Source organism: Muscardinus avellanarius (assembly GCF_963383645.1).
Source record: "Muscardinus avellanarius genome assembly, chromosome: 14".
NCBI lineage: Eukaryota > Metazoa > Chordata > Mammalia > Rodentia > Gliridae > Muscardinus > Muscardinus avellanarius.
Genome location: NC_137800.1, coordinates 60,499,128 through 60,516,667, shown reverse-complemented (window position 1 = coordinate 60,516,667; position 17,540 = coordinate 60,499,128). Strand labels below are relative to the sequence as shown.

Genomic DNA, 17,540 nt, shown 5'->3' with positions numbered 1-17,540 from the left:
TATAATCCCTGCACTTGGGAGGCAGAGACAGGAGGATGGCGCAGGTTCGAAGCCAGCCACGTGTGATGGCTTAAGAGACCCTGTTTCCAAATAAAAAAGTATAAAAATAGGTCTGGGAGTGTAGCCCGGAGATAGAAGAGTTTCCAGGAACCCCAGTACCACCAAAAATAAATTAATTAAAAATAAATTTAGCCGGGCGTGGTGGCGCACGCTTGTAATCCCAGCATTCGGGAGGCTGAGACCTGGAGGATCGCAGTTCGTGGACAGCCTCAGCTACTTAGTGAGGCCCTCTGCAACTCAGTGAGACCCGGTTTCAAAATAAAGAATAAAAAAATAGGGCAGGGGGTATAGCTCGGAGGTCAAATGCCCCTGGGTTCCATCCCCAGACCTGCAAAATAAATAAATAAATAAAAATAAAAATAAAAATAAAGAATGAAAAACAGGGCTAGAGGTTTATCTCAGAGGTAGTATGCCCTCTGGGTTCAATCGCCAGCAACAAACACACACACACACACACACACACACACACACACACAGAGCGTATTCCAGCTGGACATGATGGAACACACCTGTAATCTCAGTACTTGGGAGACTGAGGCAGGGGGATCACAGCATCAGCAAGTTAGCAAGACTGTGTTTCAAAACAAAAAGGACTGAGGATGTAGCTCAGAGGTAGAGCGCCCTTGGGTTCAATACCCAGCTACAACATGATTTTAAAAAGATACAGAACACACACACAAAGGGCAGGACTGAGAAGGACTGAGCACAGCCTCTCGTCTCCGCCGTCCCCGCCAGTAATGGGGAGGCTTTCGTGCGAGGCCTGGCAGGGCCAGGGAGCTCCCGGCACTGCTGGAGAAGCTGTTTAGTTAAGGCACAGTTGTCTGTGGCTAACGCAGCAGGTGGTGGTTTGCTTTGTGCCCAGGGATTCGGGTCCATGTAGTAGGTGCCAGTGCCACTAGGGAGACGGTGTGCGGGGCGCCGATCACCCAGAGCCTGGCAGGGCCCCGGCTCTTGGCACCGCTGCATACGTGCGGCTCTGCCTGTAGGTCCGCCTGTGGGACTGTCTGGAAAGCTGTGGCAGATAAAGGCCACTGCCGTTTCTGTTTCCTTTTTCTTTTGGCACCACGGATTGATCCCAAGAGCACTCTACCAGTGCCAGCCCTTTTTATGTTCAATTTTGAGGCAGGGTTTTACTAAATTGGTGAGGTTGGCTTCAAACTTGCAATGTTCTTTGTTTTTTTTTTTTTTGTTTTTTTTTTACTGGAGATTGAGCCTGGGGCATTCTACCACTGTAACCCCAGTCCTTTTTGTTGTTGTTGTATTGTTTTGTTTGGTGGCACCGGGAATGGAACCCAGGGGCATTCCACCTCCAAGTTACACCATAAACCCGATTTTATTATTTTATTTATTTATTTATTTATTTATTTACTTATTTATTGCGATACTGGAGATGGAACCCAGGGGCATTCTACCTCTGAGCTACACCCCCAGCCCTACTTTTTATTCTTTATTTTTTAAACAGAGTCTCACTGAGTTGCTAAGGGCCTAAGTAGCTGAGGCTGGCCACAAACCGTGATCCTACTGTCTCAGCCTTTCAAATGCTGAGATTACGAGCATGTGCCAGGGGCTGGGATATAGCTCAGTGGCAAAATGCCTGCTTGCAGGTACAGCACCCTAGGTTTGATCCCCAGTTCCAAAAAGACCCCTGAGCCAGGTGTGGTGGCGCACGCTTGTAATGCCAGCATTCGGGAGGCTGAGACCGGAGGATCGCGGTTTGCAGACAGCCTCAGCTACTTAGTGAGGCCCTCTGCGACTCAGTGAGACCCCGTTTCAAAATAAAGAATAAAAAATAGGGCAGGGAATGTAGCTTGGAGGTCAAATGCCCCTGGGTTCCATCCCCAAACCCGCAAAAAAAAAAGACCCCTGAATAAAAATAAGCTAAGAACAAGCGTGTGCCGCCATGCCAGACATTCATTATTGTTATTTTGAAACAAGGTCTTGCTAAGTTGCTGAGATTGTCGCTCAGTTGCTGCGGCTGACCTCAAACTTGAGATCCTCCCGCCTCAGCCTCCAGAGTAGCTGAAATTACAGACATGCGCCACCACACCTGGCTTTTTTTTTTTTTCCCTTTTAAGGACACCTTCCATTCAGATAGTGTGATTGCAAGATGTGCTAATGCCCTAGCCGTGGAATATTTTAATAAGCTTAAAATGAATCAGTAGGCCGGGTGCGGTGGCACGCGCTTACAATCCCAGCACTTGGGAGGCTGAGACAGGAGGATCACACAAGTTCGAAGCCAGCCTCAGCTACTTAAAATGAATCAGTAGTCTTGATGGAGGGGGTGGGAGGCAAGGTGCTTTTTGTGGTGTTCAAGACCTGCTGCAAGTCAGGGTTTGGGGGAGATAAGAGAGAGCCACAAGCTGGCTTGTGTGGGTCGGGTTGGCAACAGGTGCCACAGCACAGAGGAAATGAGAGAAGAAACTGCCTGGCATGACCGCTCGGAGTAGACGGGCTGCCTCTGGACTTGGAAAGGGTGGGAACTTCCGGCGCAGCTGCAGTGATGTGGAGCCCTGGGCGGTGCCTGGAGCCCTGTCCTTATCCCAGCCCCGCGCTGCCGCCCTCGTCTCAGTCTACCCAAAACACAGTGGCAGCGAGGCCAGAATGACTGGGGCTTGAAACGCCTCCCCGTGGGCGCCTGGGCCAAAAATGGGCGGAGGGCTTGGTGAGGCTCCAGATCTCACTGGTGTCTAGGTTGAGGACCGCTTGGCCCTGGGATCGGGAGGGAGGCAGGGACACCAGGAAGGGCCTCCTGCCCTCAGAGGTTTACAGTCCAGCCAGGGAAATAACACAGATGTTTACAAGGAAAGACAGAAGCCTGGAGAAGTGGTGCATGCCTATAATCCCAGTACTTAGGAGGCTGATATAGGAGGGGCACAGGTTCAAGGGCAGCCTCAGCAACTTATCAAGACATATTTCAAAATAAAAAATAAAAAGGGCTGGGTATGTAGCTTGGAGGTAGAATGCTCCTGGGTTCAGTCCCCAGTAACAACAACAAAATGGCTAGAGGTTTAATTTGGAGGTAGAATGCCCCTGTGCTTAATCCCTACTACACACACACACACACACACACACACACACACACACACACACACACGTATATATTTATATTAGATTATTACGAGTTACTGGGGTTCCTGGAAATCCTTCTACCTCCGGGCTACACTCCGAGACAGATATTTTATATATTCTTATTTGGAAACAGGGTCTCTTAAGCCAGCGAGGCTGGCTTCAAACCTGCGCAATCCTCTTGTCTCTGCCTCCCAAGTGCTGGGATTGTAAGCGCGTGCCACCACGCCTGGCTGAGTTTTTTTGTGTGTGTGTATGTGTGGTACTGAGGGTGGAACCCAGGGGCTTTTCTACCTCCGGGCCATACTCCCAGACCTATATTATACTTATTTGGAAACAGGGTCTCACTAAGTTGCTGAGAGCCTCACTAAGTAGCTGAGGCTGGCTTCCAACCTGTGCGATCCTCCTGTCTCAGCCTCCCAAGCGCTGGGATTACAAGCGTGTACCACTACCATGCCCGGCTTATGAGTTGTGTTGATTCTCCCTCCCAAATCTTCTAGAAGCATGTGGCACAGTTGTAGACTTCACATTTAAAAAGTTATCTGACCACAGTTTGTAGTAGCCAAAATATGGAACCAACCTAGATCTCCATCAACAGATGAATGGATTGCAAAACTATGGGAAATACACACAATGGAATTCTATTCAGCTATAAAGAAGAACAAAATTATATCATTTGCAAGAAGATGGAAGGAACTAGAGAACATTATGTTAAGTGAGATTAGTCAAGCACAGAAAGAGAAGGGACATATGTTTTCTCTAATATGTCCAAGCCAGGGAGTAGTGGTAATACCAGAGGGACTCCCGATGATGGAGGGGAAATCTCAGCAAAGCTTGAATGGAAGGATAGGAGAGGAAGAAAGCTGAGGTTGTTCAATGGAGGAGCTACATACGAATATGTGTAACAGCATAAATACAACATGATTAACCTGAACACTCTCTAGTGGGGGAGGGGAGGAAAAGGGAGAGGGAAGGGCATGAAGCACAATGTAAATGTGCACCACTCTCAATATGTTCCACTTATAAAAAATAAAAAAATAAATTAAAAGTGAGCTGACACAAATAAATAAGTAAATAGGTAAATAAATACATACATAAATAAAAACATCAATATAAAATAGGTCTGGGAGTATAGCCCGGAGATGGAAAAGCCCCTGGGTTCCACCCCAGTACCACAAAATAAATGAATAAAAAATAAATAAATAAATAAAGTAGATAAAAAGCTGAAAGGAACCATGATTGTAGTTCATTTAAAGATATGGAGCCAGACACAGTGAAACAGGCCTGTAATTCCAGTGCTTAAGGGCTGAGACAGGAGGATTGCAGGTTCATAGCCAGGCTCAGCAATTTAGCTGGAAGGCCCTGGGTTCAAACCCTAGTACAAAACAAACAAACAAAAGCAGGGAGCTGGATGCAGAGGTGCAGACCTGTAACGCCAGTACTTGGGAGGCTGAGACAGGAAGGACCACAAGGGCAACGCGCGCACGTGTGTGTGTGTGTGTGTGTGTGTGTAAAAGAAAGAGCAATGACAGTATAGCATTTTCAGAGAGTCCAATAATAGTCTTAAACATCACAACAATCTAACGAGGTTGGTACTTGCTACCTTCCTCTGACAGCTGAGGAAACCGATTCATGGAGCAGGTAAGTGGCTTAAGTGAGGTCAGGCAGCAAATGATTGGCAGAAGTTGGACTTTGGGGTGACGCTCCCAGCTGTGTCTCTAAGTAAAAGACAGTGGCGGAGGGCATCTCAGAGCCACAGCTATCACAGCCTCCCAGGGGCTGGGTCAAGGGCGGAGGGTGGCATGCAGGAGGCACAGGCTGGGTAGGGTCTTGCCCTTCAAAGGGCCAGCTGGCTCAGTCAGAAGTGCCTGGCATTCCCACCTCGCACTGGCACCACCTCTCTTCCCTGGGGAACCACCAGGAGTGAAGGCCCAGCTGCCCTCCCTGACTCCGCCACCTGCTGGGCCCAGCATGGCCCCATGCCCGGGGACAGCCTGCCTCAGAATGAGTTCCTGCTGTCCTCCATCACTTCCTCCCCCACCCAGGAGACTACCACCTTCTCTTTATTTAGAGCTCCACCTCCTCCCCAGTTGTCCCTAGGCCCCTGCAGGAAGAATCTCACGCAGCCTGTGTTGGAAACAGGGACTTTTCTTGCCAGGCTGGAGGATGAGGCCCTGTGGGTAGGGTGGGGGCGGGGCACGGGAATGGCGCCTTGCTATCAGTCTCCCACTGCAGGAGCTGGACTTTGCTCCACAGGGAAGCCGCTGCTCCCCAGCCTTAGGGACACAATCTTCCAGGGAGAATGTGCCTGCTTTGCAAAGATCTCTGTTGCAGCAGTTTGCCCATCCACAGGGCACAAGAAGAGCCAGGGATCTCTGACCAGAGCCAGAGAGAAGCCATCATGCCTCTGGCCCTCCAGAGGCCAAAGATATGCCTGCTTTGTTCCTGGCTCTCAGGGCTGGCACTAGAACAAAACTCGGTCTGGGGTTCTTTGCCGGAAGTAGCACCTTCCGGTTCTAAGTGTCACCTTCTTTCTCTGTGTCCTTCAGGATCACACCTCAACACCCAACCCCTGAACTCCACACACTCTGCCATGCACACAGGAGAGCTGGACCGGAGGGTGATGGAAGCCGTACAAGTTCCTCTAGGCCACGGAACGACCTCTGTAAGGGACTTCCTTTAGTCTCCTATTCGCATGAACGACTGACTGTAGACGCATGACCTACAGTCTCCAATCCTGCCTCTAGTGACTACGGATCTCTGTCCGGAATCAGGGCAAAAGCAACAAGAAGAGGGGAGAGGAGAGAGAGGGACAGAAATCATGCTCTGCAGAGAGCACGCCGGTACAAAAGCAAATAAGGGCTTTTTTGTGGCGGGGGATGATTTTTCATTTTGTGTTTTTAAATTGCTTTGATTTCGACTTCATACAGGGTACTTTTTCCCCCCAACCTTATCGTAAGAAATCATGTGGGCTTCCTGGAAAGGAAAAAAAAAATAAGTGGGCGTGAAATCAGTTTAGTACCTTCGTCCCCTGTCCTCATCTGCCAGCCTGCCCCACTAACACACACCTCCATTCCACTTGCGACAACCCGCTACACGCCTGTGGACTGCGCCTCCCAGAACACACTCTGTGATGCCCAGGACGCACACGCGCCTCCCCTTCACTCTCCACACTGGTTTTACTGTGACCTCTGAAGCCGTAAGGACTCTCCTGTGGATAGGCTGGAATTGTTTTATGTTGTCTTTCTCTCTCTCTGCCAGTTTCAGTCATCAACCATCTTCCAATGGAAATCATCACTGAGAGTGCATTCGGGGTCCCTGGTGTTAGGGACTTAAGCATCTGAGGCGAGGACCCCAGGCTTAGCTGTAGGGGCTCAGGGAGCCAGGTGCCCCATCCAAAGGCCTTCTTGGCTGGAGAAGGGCTGGTGGCTGCCCAGGGTCACACCAGCATGTCCTAATAGAGAAGTTTTCTATTATCTTCAAGCACTTCTATCATAGTCTGTGTTCAAAGTGTAAACTGTACAGTAATCGGCCTTGTGTATATGAAAAACAATAAATACTATGCAAACCAATAGAAACACTTTAGCGGTATGTACCAAGCTGTAGCAGCTCGGACCCTGAGGACTTCTTCAGGCCGGGGAGAAGGAGCCACGGGCTGTCTAGGCCAACGAGGAAGGGCCGGAGCCGGGCGAGCAGAGGGACCTGCCAGTTCCTAGACGTCAGGACCACCCTAAGGTCTCCCAGAGCCAACTTGGTGCTCGAAGTCCAGGCAGCCCGCACCGGGCCGCGGGCGCAGGGAGGCCCGCGGGGGTCCGAGCCGCAGGGTGGAGCTCCGGCCAGGGCGGGCGGCGCCCCCTGCCGGGTGCCCCCCGGGCAGAGCCTTAAGTTCCTCCGGCCGAGGGAGGCCCGAATCAGCACAACGGCCCCGTCCAGCCGGGCGGGCGCCCCCCAGGGCCGGGAGAGAGACCGGCGGCCCCGCCGCCCCCCGGCGCCTCGGACTCTGCCTTCCCAGTAGCACAGAGGAGGCGGCGGCGGCGCTTCTGCTCCGGGCGGGGCGGCCGGGCGCTGCGAGATGCCGCCCCCCGCGGGGTCCCGGGACGGCCCGGGCCCGCTCGCCCGCCCCGGCCTCCCCGGCCTCCCCGGCCGCCGCCTCCAGCCCCGTGGCCCCTCCTAGCGCCCGGCCCCGGCTCGGCTTTGGCACCTCCCGCCCCGCCCGGCATGGCTGCTTGGCCGCCGCCCCAGCCTCGGCGGCATGGCTGCATCCGCTGCTAGTAGGAGCTGGTTAGGGAGGAGTTTGGGGTCTCCACACGATGCCTAGAGAATGCTGCAGTGTGCACATTAGACGCTTTTTAGAAGTTTTGGAATTACCTTGATTTTTTAATTGTTATGAAAACGAATCCTTTCTGGACTCTCTCATGCTCTGTTATGGGGAGAGGATGTCCCCAGCCCACTCTGATGTATAGACCATTCATCCTACACCAGCTGAACCAATGTCAAAATTAATAAAGAAACCGACACATGGCACAGGGCTCCCTCTCTGCTTCCTGGCCGTCCTGGGGCTTTGAGGTGCTGGGGCAGGGGTGAAGCCTGGGTTGGAGTAGGAAGTGTGGTCTGTGGGTGGGACCAAAGGAGAGGGCTGCACCGGTGCCCAGCTAGTGATTAGGATGGCCCACCCAGGGAGACGGCCCCAGAGAAGGGGTAAATGGCTGCCATGAGATGGGGGGACGTACGAATGTGGGGACACCACAAGCCGCCTGGGGCCCTGGCCAGGCTCGTGGCTGGCAGGCACCAGGCATCTTAGTTCTCCCTATGAAGCCTTCTGAACCCTATACCCAATACCAATTAACATTCAGGAACCAGAACTTAACATCTGTCAGCCCAGCTACTCAGCAGACCGAGGCACCAGCATTGCAAGTTCAAGGCCAGCCTGAGCAATTTAGCCAGACCTTGTCTCAAAATTAAAAAGGACCAAGGGTATAACTTGGTGTTAGAACATCCCTGGGTCCAATCCCCAGTACCAACCGAAGAAACAGCCAACAACCAGCCCTTGCTATCGAGGAGATAACCTTGTTCCTAACTAGTTCCTAAGACTTCATGCAAGGCTGGTACCATACTAGCCTCAGTGTTCTTGTCTGTCAAATGGAGGGATGAATTCATGGTTGCTAAAGTCTTTTCCATTTGTCATTCTGGGATTCCCAGACATTGTCAGCCTTGGCATTAAATAAAAATCGAACCAGCTAGGCATAGTGATTCATGCCTATAATCCCAGTACTTGGGAGGCTGAGACAGGAGGATCGCAGGTTTGAGGACAGCCTCAGCAAGCAGTGAGACTCTCAGCAACCTACGGAAACCCTGTTTCAAAATTTAAAAAAAAAAGGACTGAGGGTGTACTTCAGAGGCAGAATGCCCTCTAGGTTAAATTTCCAGTATAAAAGAAAAAAGAAAGAAGAAGAAAAGAAAGGAGAAAGAGGAGAAAGAGAAAGGAAAGAGGGAGGAAGAAAGGGAAAGGGAGAGGAGGGAGGGGGAAGAAAGGAAGGAAATTATTCATGACAGATTTTCTTCTTCATAGCATCCCATCCCCAAGCTCTCTCTTGGTTCTGAAAGGCCCCCCAGACCAATGAGCCAATCATTGCTAAAACATCTGTATGACCCAGAGGGCTGTTAAAAAAGATTTCAGGTAGGCACGGTGGTGTATGCCTATAATCCCAGTCCTTAGGAAGCTAAAACAGCAGGATTACAGGTTCAAGGACAGCCTCAGCAACAAAAAAATATAAAAGGATAGGGGTACAGCTCAGAGGTAGAATACCCCTGGGTTCACTCCTCAGTACCAAAAAAAAAAAAAAGGTGTGAGAGGGCTCCAGAGTCACAGCTGCTGCCGCCAGGGAGGAGCCTATGGCATCACCTGGAGTCAAAGTTTCCTAAATGATGTTGCCGCACAGCCTAGTAGCAAAGCCAACTGAGATTAATAAGAAGCTTCTTTCTTGTTTTAAATCCAAAGTTGGCCGGGCGTGGTGGTGCACGCTCGGAATCCCAGCATTCGGGAGGCTGAAACTGGAGGATCGCGGTTCGCGGACAGCCTCAGCTACTTAGTGAGGCCCTCGGCAACTCAGTGAGACCCTATTTCAAAATAAAGAATAAAAAAAATAAGGCAGGGGATGTGGCTCGAAGGTCAAATGCCCCTGGGTTCTATCCCCAGACCCGCAATAAATAAATAAATAAATAAATAAATAAAATAATAAATTAATTAATTAAAATAATAAATAAATAAATCCAAAGTTGTAGGAGAATCTCCAAGTCCTTTGTAAGGTCGTCTTTAACCTCAACCTGAGCTACAGAGAGGGTGGCTCAGAATCACGTTGTGTGTGACAAGGGACCCACCCCAGCCTGGGGCCTCCACCTTCCTCTGGAGACAGGAGGCCAGCAGAGAGCTCTTCTTGTCTCCTGCCTCCCCAAGAGCGGGCCACGGGTGGGAAGAGTCCACACAGCCCATGGCCTGGTCAGGAGGGCTCTGGGGCTGCCAGGCCAGAGGCAGGGCACAAGACCATCTGTCTAGCAGTCACTATTTTTCCTGGTTTCTATTCTTTTGGGGGGAGAGGGGCAATAATTGAACCCAAAGGCATTCTGCCTCTGAGCTATACCCCCAGCCCTTTTAAATTATTTTATTTTGAAACAGGGTCTTGCTAAGTTACTGAGTGAGGGTCTTGCTAAGTTGCTGAGTCTGGCCTTGAACCTACATCCTCCTGTCTCATCCTCCCAAGTCCTGGGATTATAGGCATGCACCACTACACCCCGGAAAATGAGCTCTGATCCCTTCAAGTCTTGGTTTCCCCATTTGTGAACTGGAGAGGTTGCCCCAGAGAGAGGGGGAGGGGGAGAAGAAAGAAAGAAAGAAAGAAAGAAAGAAAGAAAGAAAGAAAGAAAGGAAGGAAGAAAGAAAGAAAGGAAATCATATGGGTACTCTAAGATTCAATCCAGTCCGACACACCAAATATCGACTGAGCCCCACCAAGTGCTGGGCACAGGCTCCAATACTGAAGCAGGGTAATCTCAGCACCGGAGATGAAAAGGCCAGACCCAAGCCAGATAGAACGTGGCTGTTGCTACCTCAGAGGCACAAATGAGGGAGAGGTTCGGAGGGGATGAGAGGGCTGCCCAGAGGAAGGGTGAGAACACACAGGCAGCCCATCCCCTCTCTCCAGCCTGAGAGGACAGGGAGAGACACATGCCCACCACCCTGAGAGCCTGTGCCTGCCCACCCCAACCCAGGCTGCCCAGCAGGCTCTCAACAGGGAATTGCCTCCCCCCAGGACAGAAGGCCTCATGCCTCTGTGCTTACCCATCCCAGCTCCCGGAGCGAAGCCGCTGTGCTCCTCTGCAAAGCCTGAGTGCCGGCAGCTCAGGGCAGTGACCTCTGAGTCTGACCTTCTTTTCAGGGGAAGCAGTTTCAGGAACTGCAACTCCCGGGTGCCTCAGGAGCCTCTGGGGTCCTGGACACTCACCTTTTCCTAGATGCTGGACTTGGAGGGGGGGCAGGTGAAGCCTTTGATGATAAACAGAGCTTCTAGAGCTAATTCCCTTTCTCTCTCCCTTGCACACACACACACACACACACACGCACGCACGCACGCACGCACGCACGCACACATGCACACATGCACACACACGCCCTGGCTGATTTTACAGTCAATCTTTCAAAGTGCAATTTGTCTAGTAAAAGCCAATGTGAGGCCCGTGTGAGCTCTGACCAATGGCGGCGCACCTCTGCCAGCTCAGCCAGTCTCCGATCTGTATTCTAATGGGGCCTATCTTTATCAGGGAAATGTCCCTTCTCTGAACTTAAAACTTCTCATGGAGGGTCCCCAGACTCTGAGGCTGAGGAGGGGGCTGCGCTGAGCGTGAGGAGCGCCCTGTCCAGCCTGGGTGAGCAGAGAGGGAAGGAGCGCTGGGAAGGCCCCCACCTGTCCGGGTGGCACCTGACTTCCGAGCAGCTGACGTGGGTGCCTGGTCCCTGGGCCAGGGCTGGGCCGGATGCTTTAGGTGGAGGGCAGTCGGAGGCTCCCGCCACTGACTCTCTCAAGCTGCCATGAGATTCTGCGCCGGAACCTGGGGTCTCAGGCTCTAGGGCGCCTGGCTTTAGGCTTCTCACCTCTCCCCGCGGAACCTGGAGAGCATGGAGTCCAACCTGCAGGGGACGTTCCTGTTGAACAATGCACCACTGGCTCAGTTCCCGGAGATGAAGGCCCCCGTATGCCAGTACTCGGTGCAGAACTCCTTCTACAAGCTCAGCCCTCCAGGGCTGGGCCCCCAGCTGGCCGCCGGGACGCCCCACGGAATCACAGACATCCTAAGCAGGCCTGTGGCCACGCCAAACAGCGGCCTCCTGTCTGGCTACCCTCACGTGGCAGGCTTTGGGGGACTCAGCTCCCAGGGGGTCTACTACGGCCCCCAGGTGGGCAATTTTTCCAAGGCTGGAAATGAGTATCCCACCCGGACCCGGAACTGCTGGGCCGACACGGGCCAGGACTGGAGAGGCGGGCGGCCCTGCAGCAACAGTAAGTATTAGACACACCTCAGTTCCAGGCTGGCAGGCCCGCACCGCCCAGACCGGGACGGTGAGGCGCCATTACAAAGCCCAGCTCAGACACCCGGGTCCCTTACCTCAGCTCTGAGAGGGGCTGAAGTGCTCCCTCCACCCCACCCCACCCCCAGCTTTTCTTGAACACAGTGTCCTGTACCCCACTCTACCACTCCCATCTCTGTTACCTCCTAGGGACCTGAGACCTGCAGGCCCAGAGCAGGTCACACAGCCCACCCACCCAACCCGGGGTCCAGCTAGCCACTCACCCCGCGCCACCTGTGGGGCCCAGGCCACCACTCCTTCACCAGAAGCAGGCAGATGCTCCCCCAGGAGGAAAACTGCCCCCGCTCGCCCGCTTGCAGTAGGGTTTGGGGCCAACCGTGGAAACCCATAAGCTCAGCCACCTCCCCTCTGCTCACTGCTTGGGCCACACTGCAGGGCAGCCCACCCTTCCTCCTCCTGACACTCAGGCTTTTATGAGGGTGAAGTCCTCATCTTTGGAACCCTCTTTTGGGGGTGGGGGGGTGTGGGTGCATGGGGGTGCGTGTGTGTGTGTGTGTGTGTGCGCGCGCGCGTGCGCGTACTTTAAGCCTCAAGCTACCTCGCCCTTCCCTCCATTTTTCTCCCCCACCCCACTCCACGCCCCTGCTCCTCAGTCCTGACTGCACACACACAGGCAAGAAAGTAGCTAAGAGGGCCAGTGGCCAAAGGGAGCAAGGGCTGAAGCGAGGCCTCTCGAGAGGCTCCTCACATCCTGTGGGCTGAAGCGAGGCCTCTCCAGAGGCTCCTCACATTCTGCGCCCATCTCCACACCTGCAACGAGAGCCAGGTGTGGGTTGTGGGACTGCACTGACCCAAGGTGGACAGGCGGGGATTCTGCCTCCTTTGAGCCCTGCTGTCCCCACCCGCTCTCCTGGTGGGCTGCCCTGGCTGGGGCTGGGCCTCCAGCCTCCACGCCAGCCTCTCCAGTGTCACCGTAGCCATGTGATGTCCAGATCTGGTAACATGGCTTGGCACTCCTTGCTTTTCCAAGGAAATTGGGGCTTAGGGGAGAATTCATAGAGCCCTGGGGCTCTGACTGCCTGTGGAAGGTACTGATCCCTGTCTTGGTGTCCTGAAGGGACATCCTCGTCTTGGTGTCTTGGGACAGAGAGGAAATTTCTACTGTCCCTTGGGAGAAGGCAACATCATAGAGTAGTGAGAACATTAGAGGGGAGGCTAAGTAGCTCTAAGCTGGGGCATCTGCCCTCTCAGGGCCCTGCCCACCCAGACATGGCAGAGGTGGCAGTCACTGTCATTCAAATGTCAGGAAAGCTGCTCGGGAGGTAGGTGGCCGAGTGCCCTGGCAAGCTCAGTGGCTTCTCCCTGGGAAGGAGCCCACCTGTGGGAGAGGCAGGGCAGGGCTGGCACCCACAGCAGCACCCAGGCCCTGGGTCCAACCCACCCTGCTAACCCCACTTCCTTCTCCCCTCCAGCCCCAGATGCCCTGAGTGATAGCCTCCACAAGAAAAAGCACTCGCGGCCCACCTTCACAGGCCACCAGATCTTTGCCCTGGAGAAAACCTTTGAGCAGACCAAGTACTTGGCTGGTCCTGAACGGGCGAGGTTGGCATACTCTCTGGGCATGACCGAGTCACAGGTCAAGGTGAGTCTGCGTGGGCTAGCCGGCAGCCTTGGGGGGAGGTTCTGCCAAAACAGGACGCCTGTGTGGGAGGGAGGCTGCCCTGGTGTTTGGGTGCCATTTGCCCATCTGGCCCTCGAGAGTATAATATTTACCCCCCACAAATGTCTGTCATCCACCAAGCCCTCTTCTGAGTCTTTATACGTAGTGCCTCACCTGATCTTCACAGCAATCTTGAGCTCAGTATTATTTGTTTGTTTGGTTCTGGGGATTGAACCCAGGGGTATTCTATCTCTAAGATATATCCTCAGCTCAATTTTATTTTTTATTTGAAAACACGGTCCTGCTAAGTTGCTGAGGCTAGCTTCAAACCTGCCATCCTCCCAATCTCAGACTTCTAACTACTAGGATCATAGGCATGTGCCACCACACCCAGCTCTTATAATTAGTTTTATAGATTTAAAAAAAAAAAAAAAACTTCAGTTAAGCCTCTTGCTTCCAACTCTCCTGGCTGGTAAGACTCAAACCCCAATCCATATCTGGGTATGGTGGTGCATGCCTATAATCCCAGTACCTGGGAGGCTGAAACAGAAAGACCACAGGTTTGAGACCAGTCTCTACAACTTAGTGAGGTCATTGGGAATTTAGTGAGACCATGTTTCAAAAGAAAAAAAAAATAAAAGGGCTGGTGGAGTAGCTCAGGGGTAGAATGCCCTTGAGTTTAATCCCCAGTACTATGGAAACAAAAGCAATCCACAGGACTCCGCTTGCTTTTCCCCTACTCTTGGCCTGGAGTCCCAAGGCCTTTGGGCCAGGTTGGAACTGGATTCTACTTGATCCAGAATTCAGTAAAAGGATCTAGCTTTGGCTTAACAATCTTTAAAATGGAGCTAATACCTCTCTCTACTTGTCCCTATCCAAAGGAAGATGGGATGGGAAGCCTGAGACAAGAGGTTTGCGGGTTCAAGGCTACCCTCAGCAAATTAGAGAGACAGTTTTTAAATTTAAAAAGGCTGGGGATATAGCTCAGAGGTAGAATATTCCTGAGTTCAATGCACAATACCAAAAGGAGGAGGAGACAGTGGCAGTGGCCAATGCTGGGTTTAGGCAGGTGAGCATAAACCCAGTAGCCTTCTCCTCCTCCTCCTCCTCCTCCTCCTCCTCCTCCTCCTCCTCCTCCTCCTCCTCCTCCTCCCCCCTCCTCCTCCTCTTTCTTCTTCTTCTTCTTCTTCTTCTTCTTCTTCTTCTTCTTCTTCTTCTTCTTCTTCTTCTTCTTCTCCTCCTCCTCCTCCTCCTCCTCCTCCTCCTCCTTCTTCTTCTTCTTCTTCTTCTTCTTCTTCTTTTCTCTCTCTCTCTCTCTCTCTCTCTCTCTCTCTCTCTCTCTCTCTCTCATCCAGAGGCATTATACTTCTATGCTATACTATCCCTGTTTTTTTGTTTTTTATTTTTGTGGTACTGGGGATGGAATCCAGGGGCATTATATCTCTGAGCTACACCCCCTCAGCCCTATTTTTATTCTTTAATTTGAAACAGGGTCTCACTAAGTAGCTGAGGCTATCAGCAAACCGCAATCCTCCTGTCTCAGGTTCCCAAGTACTGGGATTACAAGTGTGCACCACCACGCCTGGCTTCCCATCCCTGTTTTTTATTGTTATTATTATTATTATTTTGTGGTGCTGGGGATTGGAACCAGGCTCGTTCTACCTCTGAGCTACACCCCCAGCTCGAAAACAGGGTCTCACTAAGTTGCTGAGGCTGACCTCAACCCTCCTGTCTCAGCCCCCCAAGTACCGGGATTATAGACGTGTGCCAACACACACAGCTATTTTTTATTTTGAAAAAAGGGTCTCACTAAATTGTGGAGGGCCTAAGTTACTTAGGTGGGTGGTGAACCTACAATCCTGTCTCAGCCTCTCAAATACTGGCATTAGAAGCAAGCACCACCCACCCAGCTTGGGATGCCTTATGAATGGGCCCCAGGAGACTCACCTCTGATTGGACGCTGGGAGGTAACTTCAACTTTGACACCAGCGCTCTCCCGAGCCCGAGTGGGAGCAGTCTAGGAGAAAGCCTTTATCTGTGCCAGAACTCCACCCGCCCAGTGGAGTGGCAGCAGGTCCCTGGAGGGACCGGGAGCAGGTGGGGACCCTGCATCCGGGGCCACCAGTCTCCGTGGCACTCACAGCAGATGCCACTCTGCTGGCTGAGAGCCGCCTGGTGCAGAGGAAGGAGGCAACGTGGCGGCCGTATACGCTCTGCCTCTCTGGGTGTGTGCAGCATTCCGTTACGCTATGGACCTGCCACTTTTCTAATTTGGGGGAAGTTATTCGTGACATTCTGTGAGTTATGAACCTAAGAGCAGGATGATTATTTACTTACTTACTTATTTCTGCAATCCCGGGATGAAATCAGGACCTGGCCCATGCCAGGCAAGCAGCTACAGATGAGCTGCTTACCCCTTCTCTCCCCAGCCCTGGGAAACTTTTCTTATTTTTATTTTATTTTTTTAAATTTTGTCCTGGGGGTTGAACCAGGGGGATTCCAGCCTTATATTTTTTATTTATATCATTTTGAAACAGGGTCTTACTAAGTCACTGAGGGTCTAGTTAAACTGTTGATGCTGGCCTCACACCTGTGATCCTCCTGTTTCAGCCTCTCAAGCACTAGGATTGCAGCCACACCAGGCTAGGCAGGCTCTTCTCCTGCGCCAGCCCACAGCCCGCAGGGAGGGTGGGGGGAAGGGTGGCAGGTCGGGTGAAAGGGCTGCCGGCTCACTTCTTACATTTTAACCCCCCCCCCAAGTAATGTGAGTACTGCTGTCAGCTCCAAGATTTAGCCACGTACTTTCCTACAAAAATAAAGATTACAGCAGGGGTATGGCCCAGTCCTGGGGAGACTGAGACAAGAGGATCACAGATTCGAGGCCAACCTCAGCAACTTGGCGAGGCCCTTGGTAACGTGGTAACACCCGGTTTCAAAATGTTAAAAGGACTGGGGTGTAGCTCAGAGGTAGAATGCTCGGTTCCTAAATAAATACATGAGGAAAACAAGGGTCCCTCCTGCATGCGCGCGGGCGCGGTGGTTCTGAGTCTCTGTGCCCCAGGTGTGGTTCCAGAACCGGAGGACCAAGTGGAGGAAGAAGAGCGCCCTGGAGCCCTCGTCCTCCACACCCCGGGCCCCGGGGGCGGCGGGCGGCGACCGCGCCGCCTCGGAGAACGAGGACGACGAGTACAACAAGCCCCTGGACCCCGACTCGGACGACGAGAAAATCCGGCTGCTGCTCCGCAAGCACCGCGCCGCCTTCTCGGTGCTCAGCCTGGGCGCGCACGGCGTGTGACCCGCCCCGACCCAGGCCCCCGCTGCCGGGCAGGGCGGGCGGGAGCAGGGCGGAGGGCAGGAGGAGAGGGGAGGAAGAAGAGGAGAAGAAAGGGAGGAGGTCGTCCAGCCCAGGGAGGAGGAAGACACGGACATCTCTCTGCCACCTGCCACCTCCCGCCCCGGCCTGGCCCTGCCAGTGCCCTGGATTTCTAAGTGCTGGGGAAGAGTAAGAGGACTGGCTTGCAGGGTAAGCTGGCCGCGAGGCTCCAGGCGCCCCTGCCATCCAGCTGGGATGGGCCTTCAGGGAAGCAGCTGGCCGGGGTCTCAGGAGACCACGGCACTGGGCCAGGTCAGCAGGACTCGGAGCCGGCATGTCAGGACTGTCCCACTGAAGGGCCAGCGAGCATCAGGAGCCAGCTGGAGGAAACCCGGTCAGGAAGGGGAGGTGGGTCCACCAAAGAAGAACCGCTCAGACCCGGAGCTCAAGGTCCCTGGGCGACAGTGACTTGCTGGCTCCTGTCCCTCTGAGACAGGAAGATACCAGCCGGGGAAGCAGAGGCTCCAGGCAGGGGCCCAGGCAAGATGAGACTGCTGGGGAGCTGCCGTGCCTGAGAGCACTCCACCCGGGACCAGCGGAGACCCGGGGGCTGCAGAGGGGAGGAGACCCCTGCTCTCCCATCAGGGCACTCGGGCAGGAAGGGTGAGGGACCGGCATGCTGAGAACCCCCTGAGCCTGGGCCTGGCTGTAGCTGCCAGAGGGCGCTGGGCAGGTGTTTCTGCACCCCAAGCGGGACTGGGCAGGTGTTTCTGCACCCCAAGCGGGATTGAACTACTGGCAGGCAGGAGGGGGCGGGCTGTGGGAGGCAGGCGGGGCTGGCTGCAGAGGAGGGCGGCCCA

General features: G+C 53.3%; 2 protein-coding genes across 2 annotated transcripts in view; both read left to right on the top strand.

Annotated features, from left to right (window-relative positions):
- ANK1 (ankyrin 1) overlaps nucleotides 1-5,702 on the top strand; it is a gene marked incomplete at both ends in the record, with an annotated part of 241,218 nt that extends 235,516 nt beyond the window's left edge. Inside the window, one exon of the mRNA XM_080710074.1 lies at nucleotides 5,676-5,702. Coding sequence (XP_080566200.1) covers nucleotides 5,676-5,702 — 27 coding nt within the window. The remainder of the gene's footprint in view (nucleotides 1-5,675) is intronic.
- A 5,594-nt stretch (nucleotides 5,703-11,296) lies between these two features.
- Nucleotides 11,297-16,662, top strand: NKX6-3 (NK6 homeobox 3; the record flags this gene model as incomplete). The annotated part of the gene is made up of 3 exons (XM_080709775.1): nucleotides 11,297-11,678; nucleotides 13,180-13,349; nucleotides 16,429-16,662. The coding sequence occupies 3 exons, from the start codon at nucleotides 11,297-11,299 to the stop codon at nucleotides 16,660-16,662; spliced, it is 786 nt and encodes a 261-aa protein (XP_080565901.1).
- Between the last annotated feature and the right edge of the window lie 878 nt (nucleotides 16,663-17,540).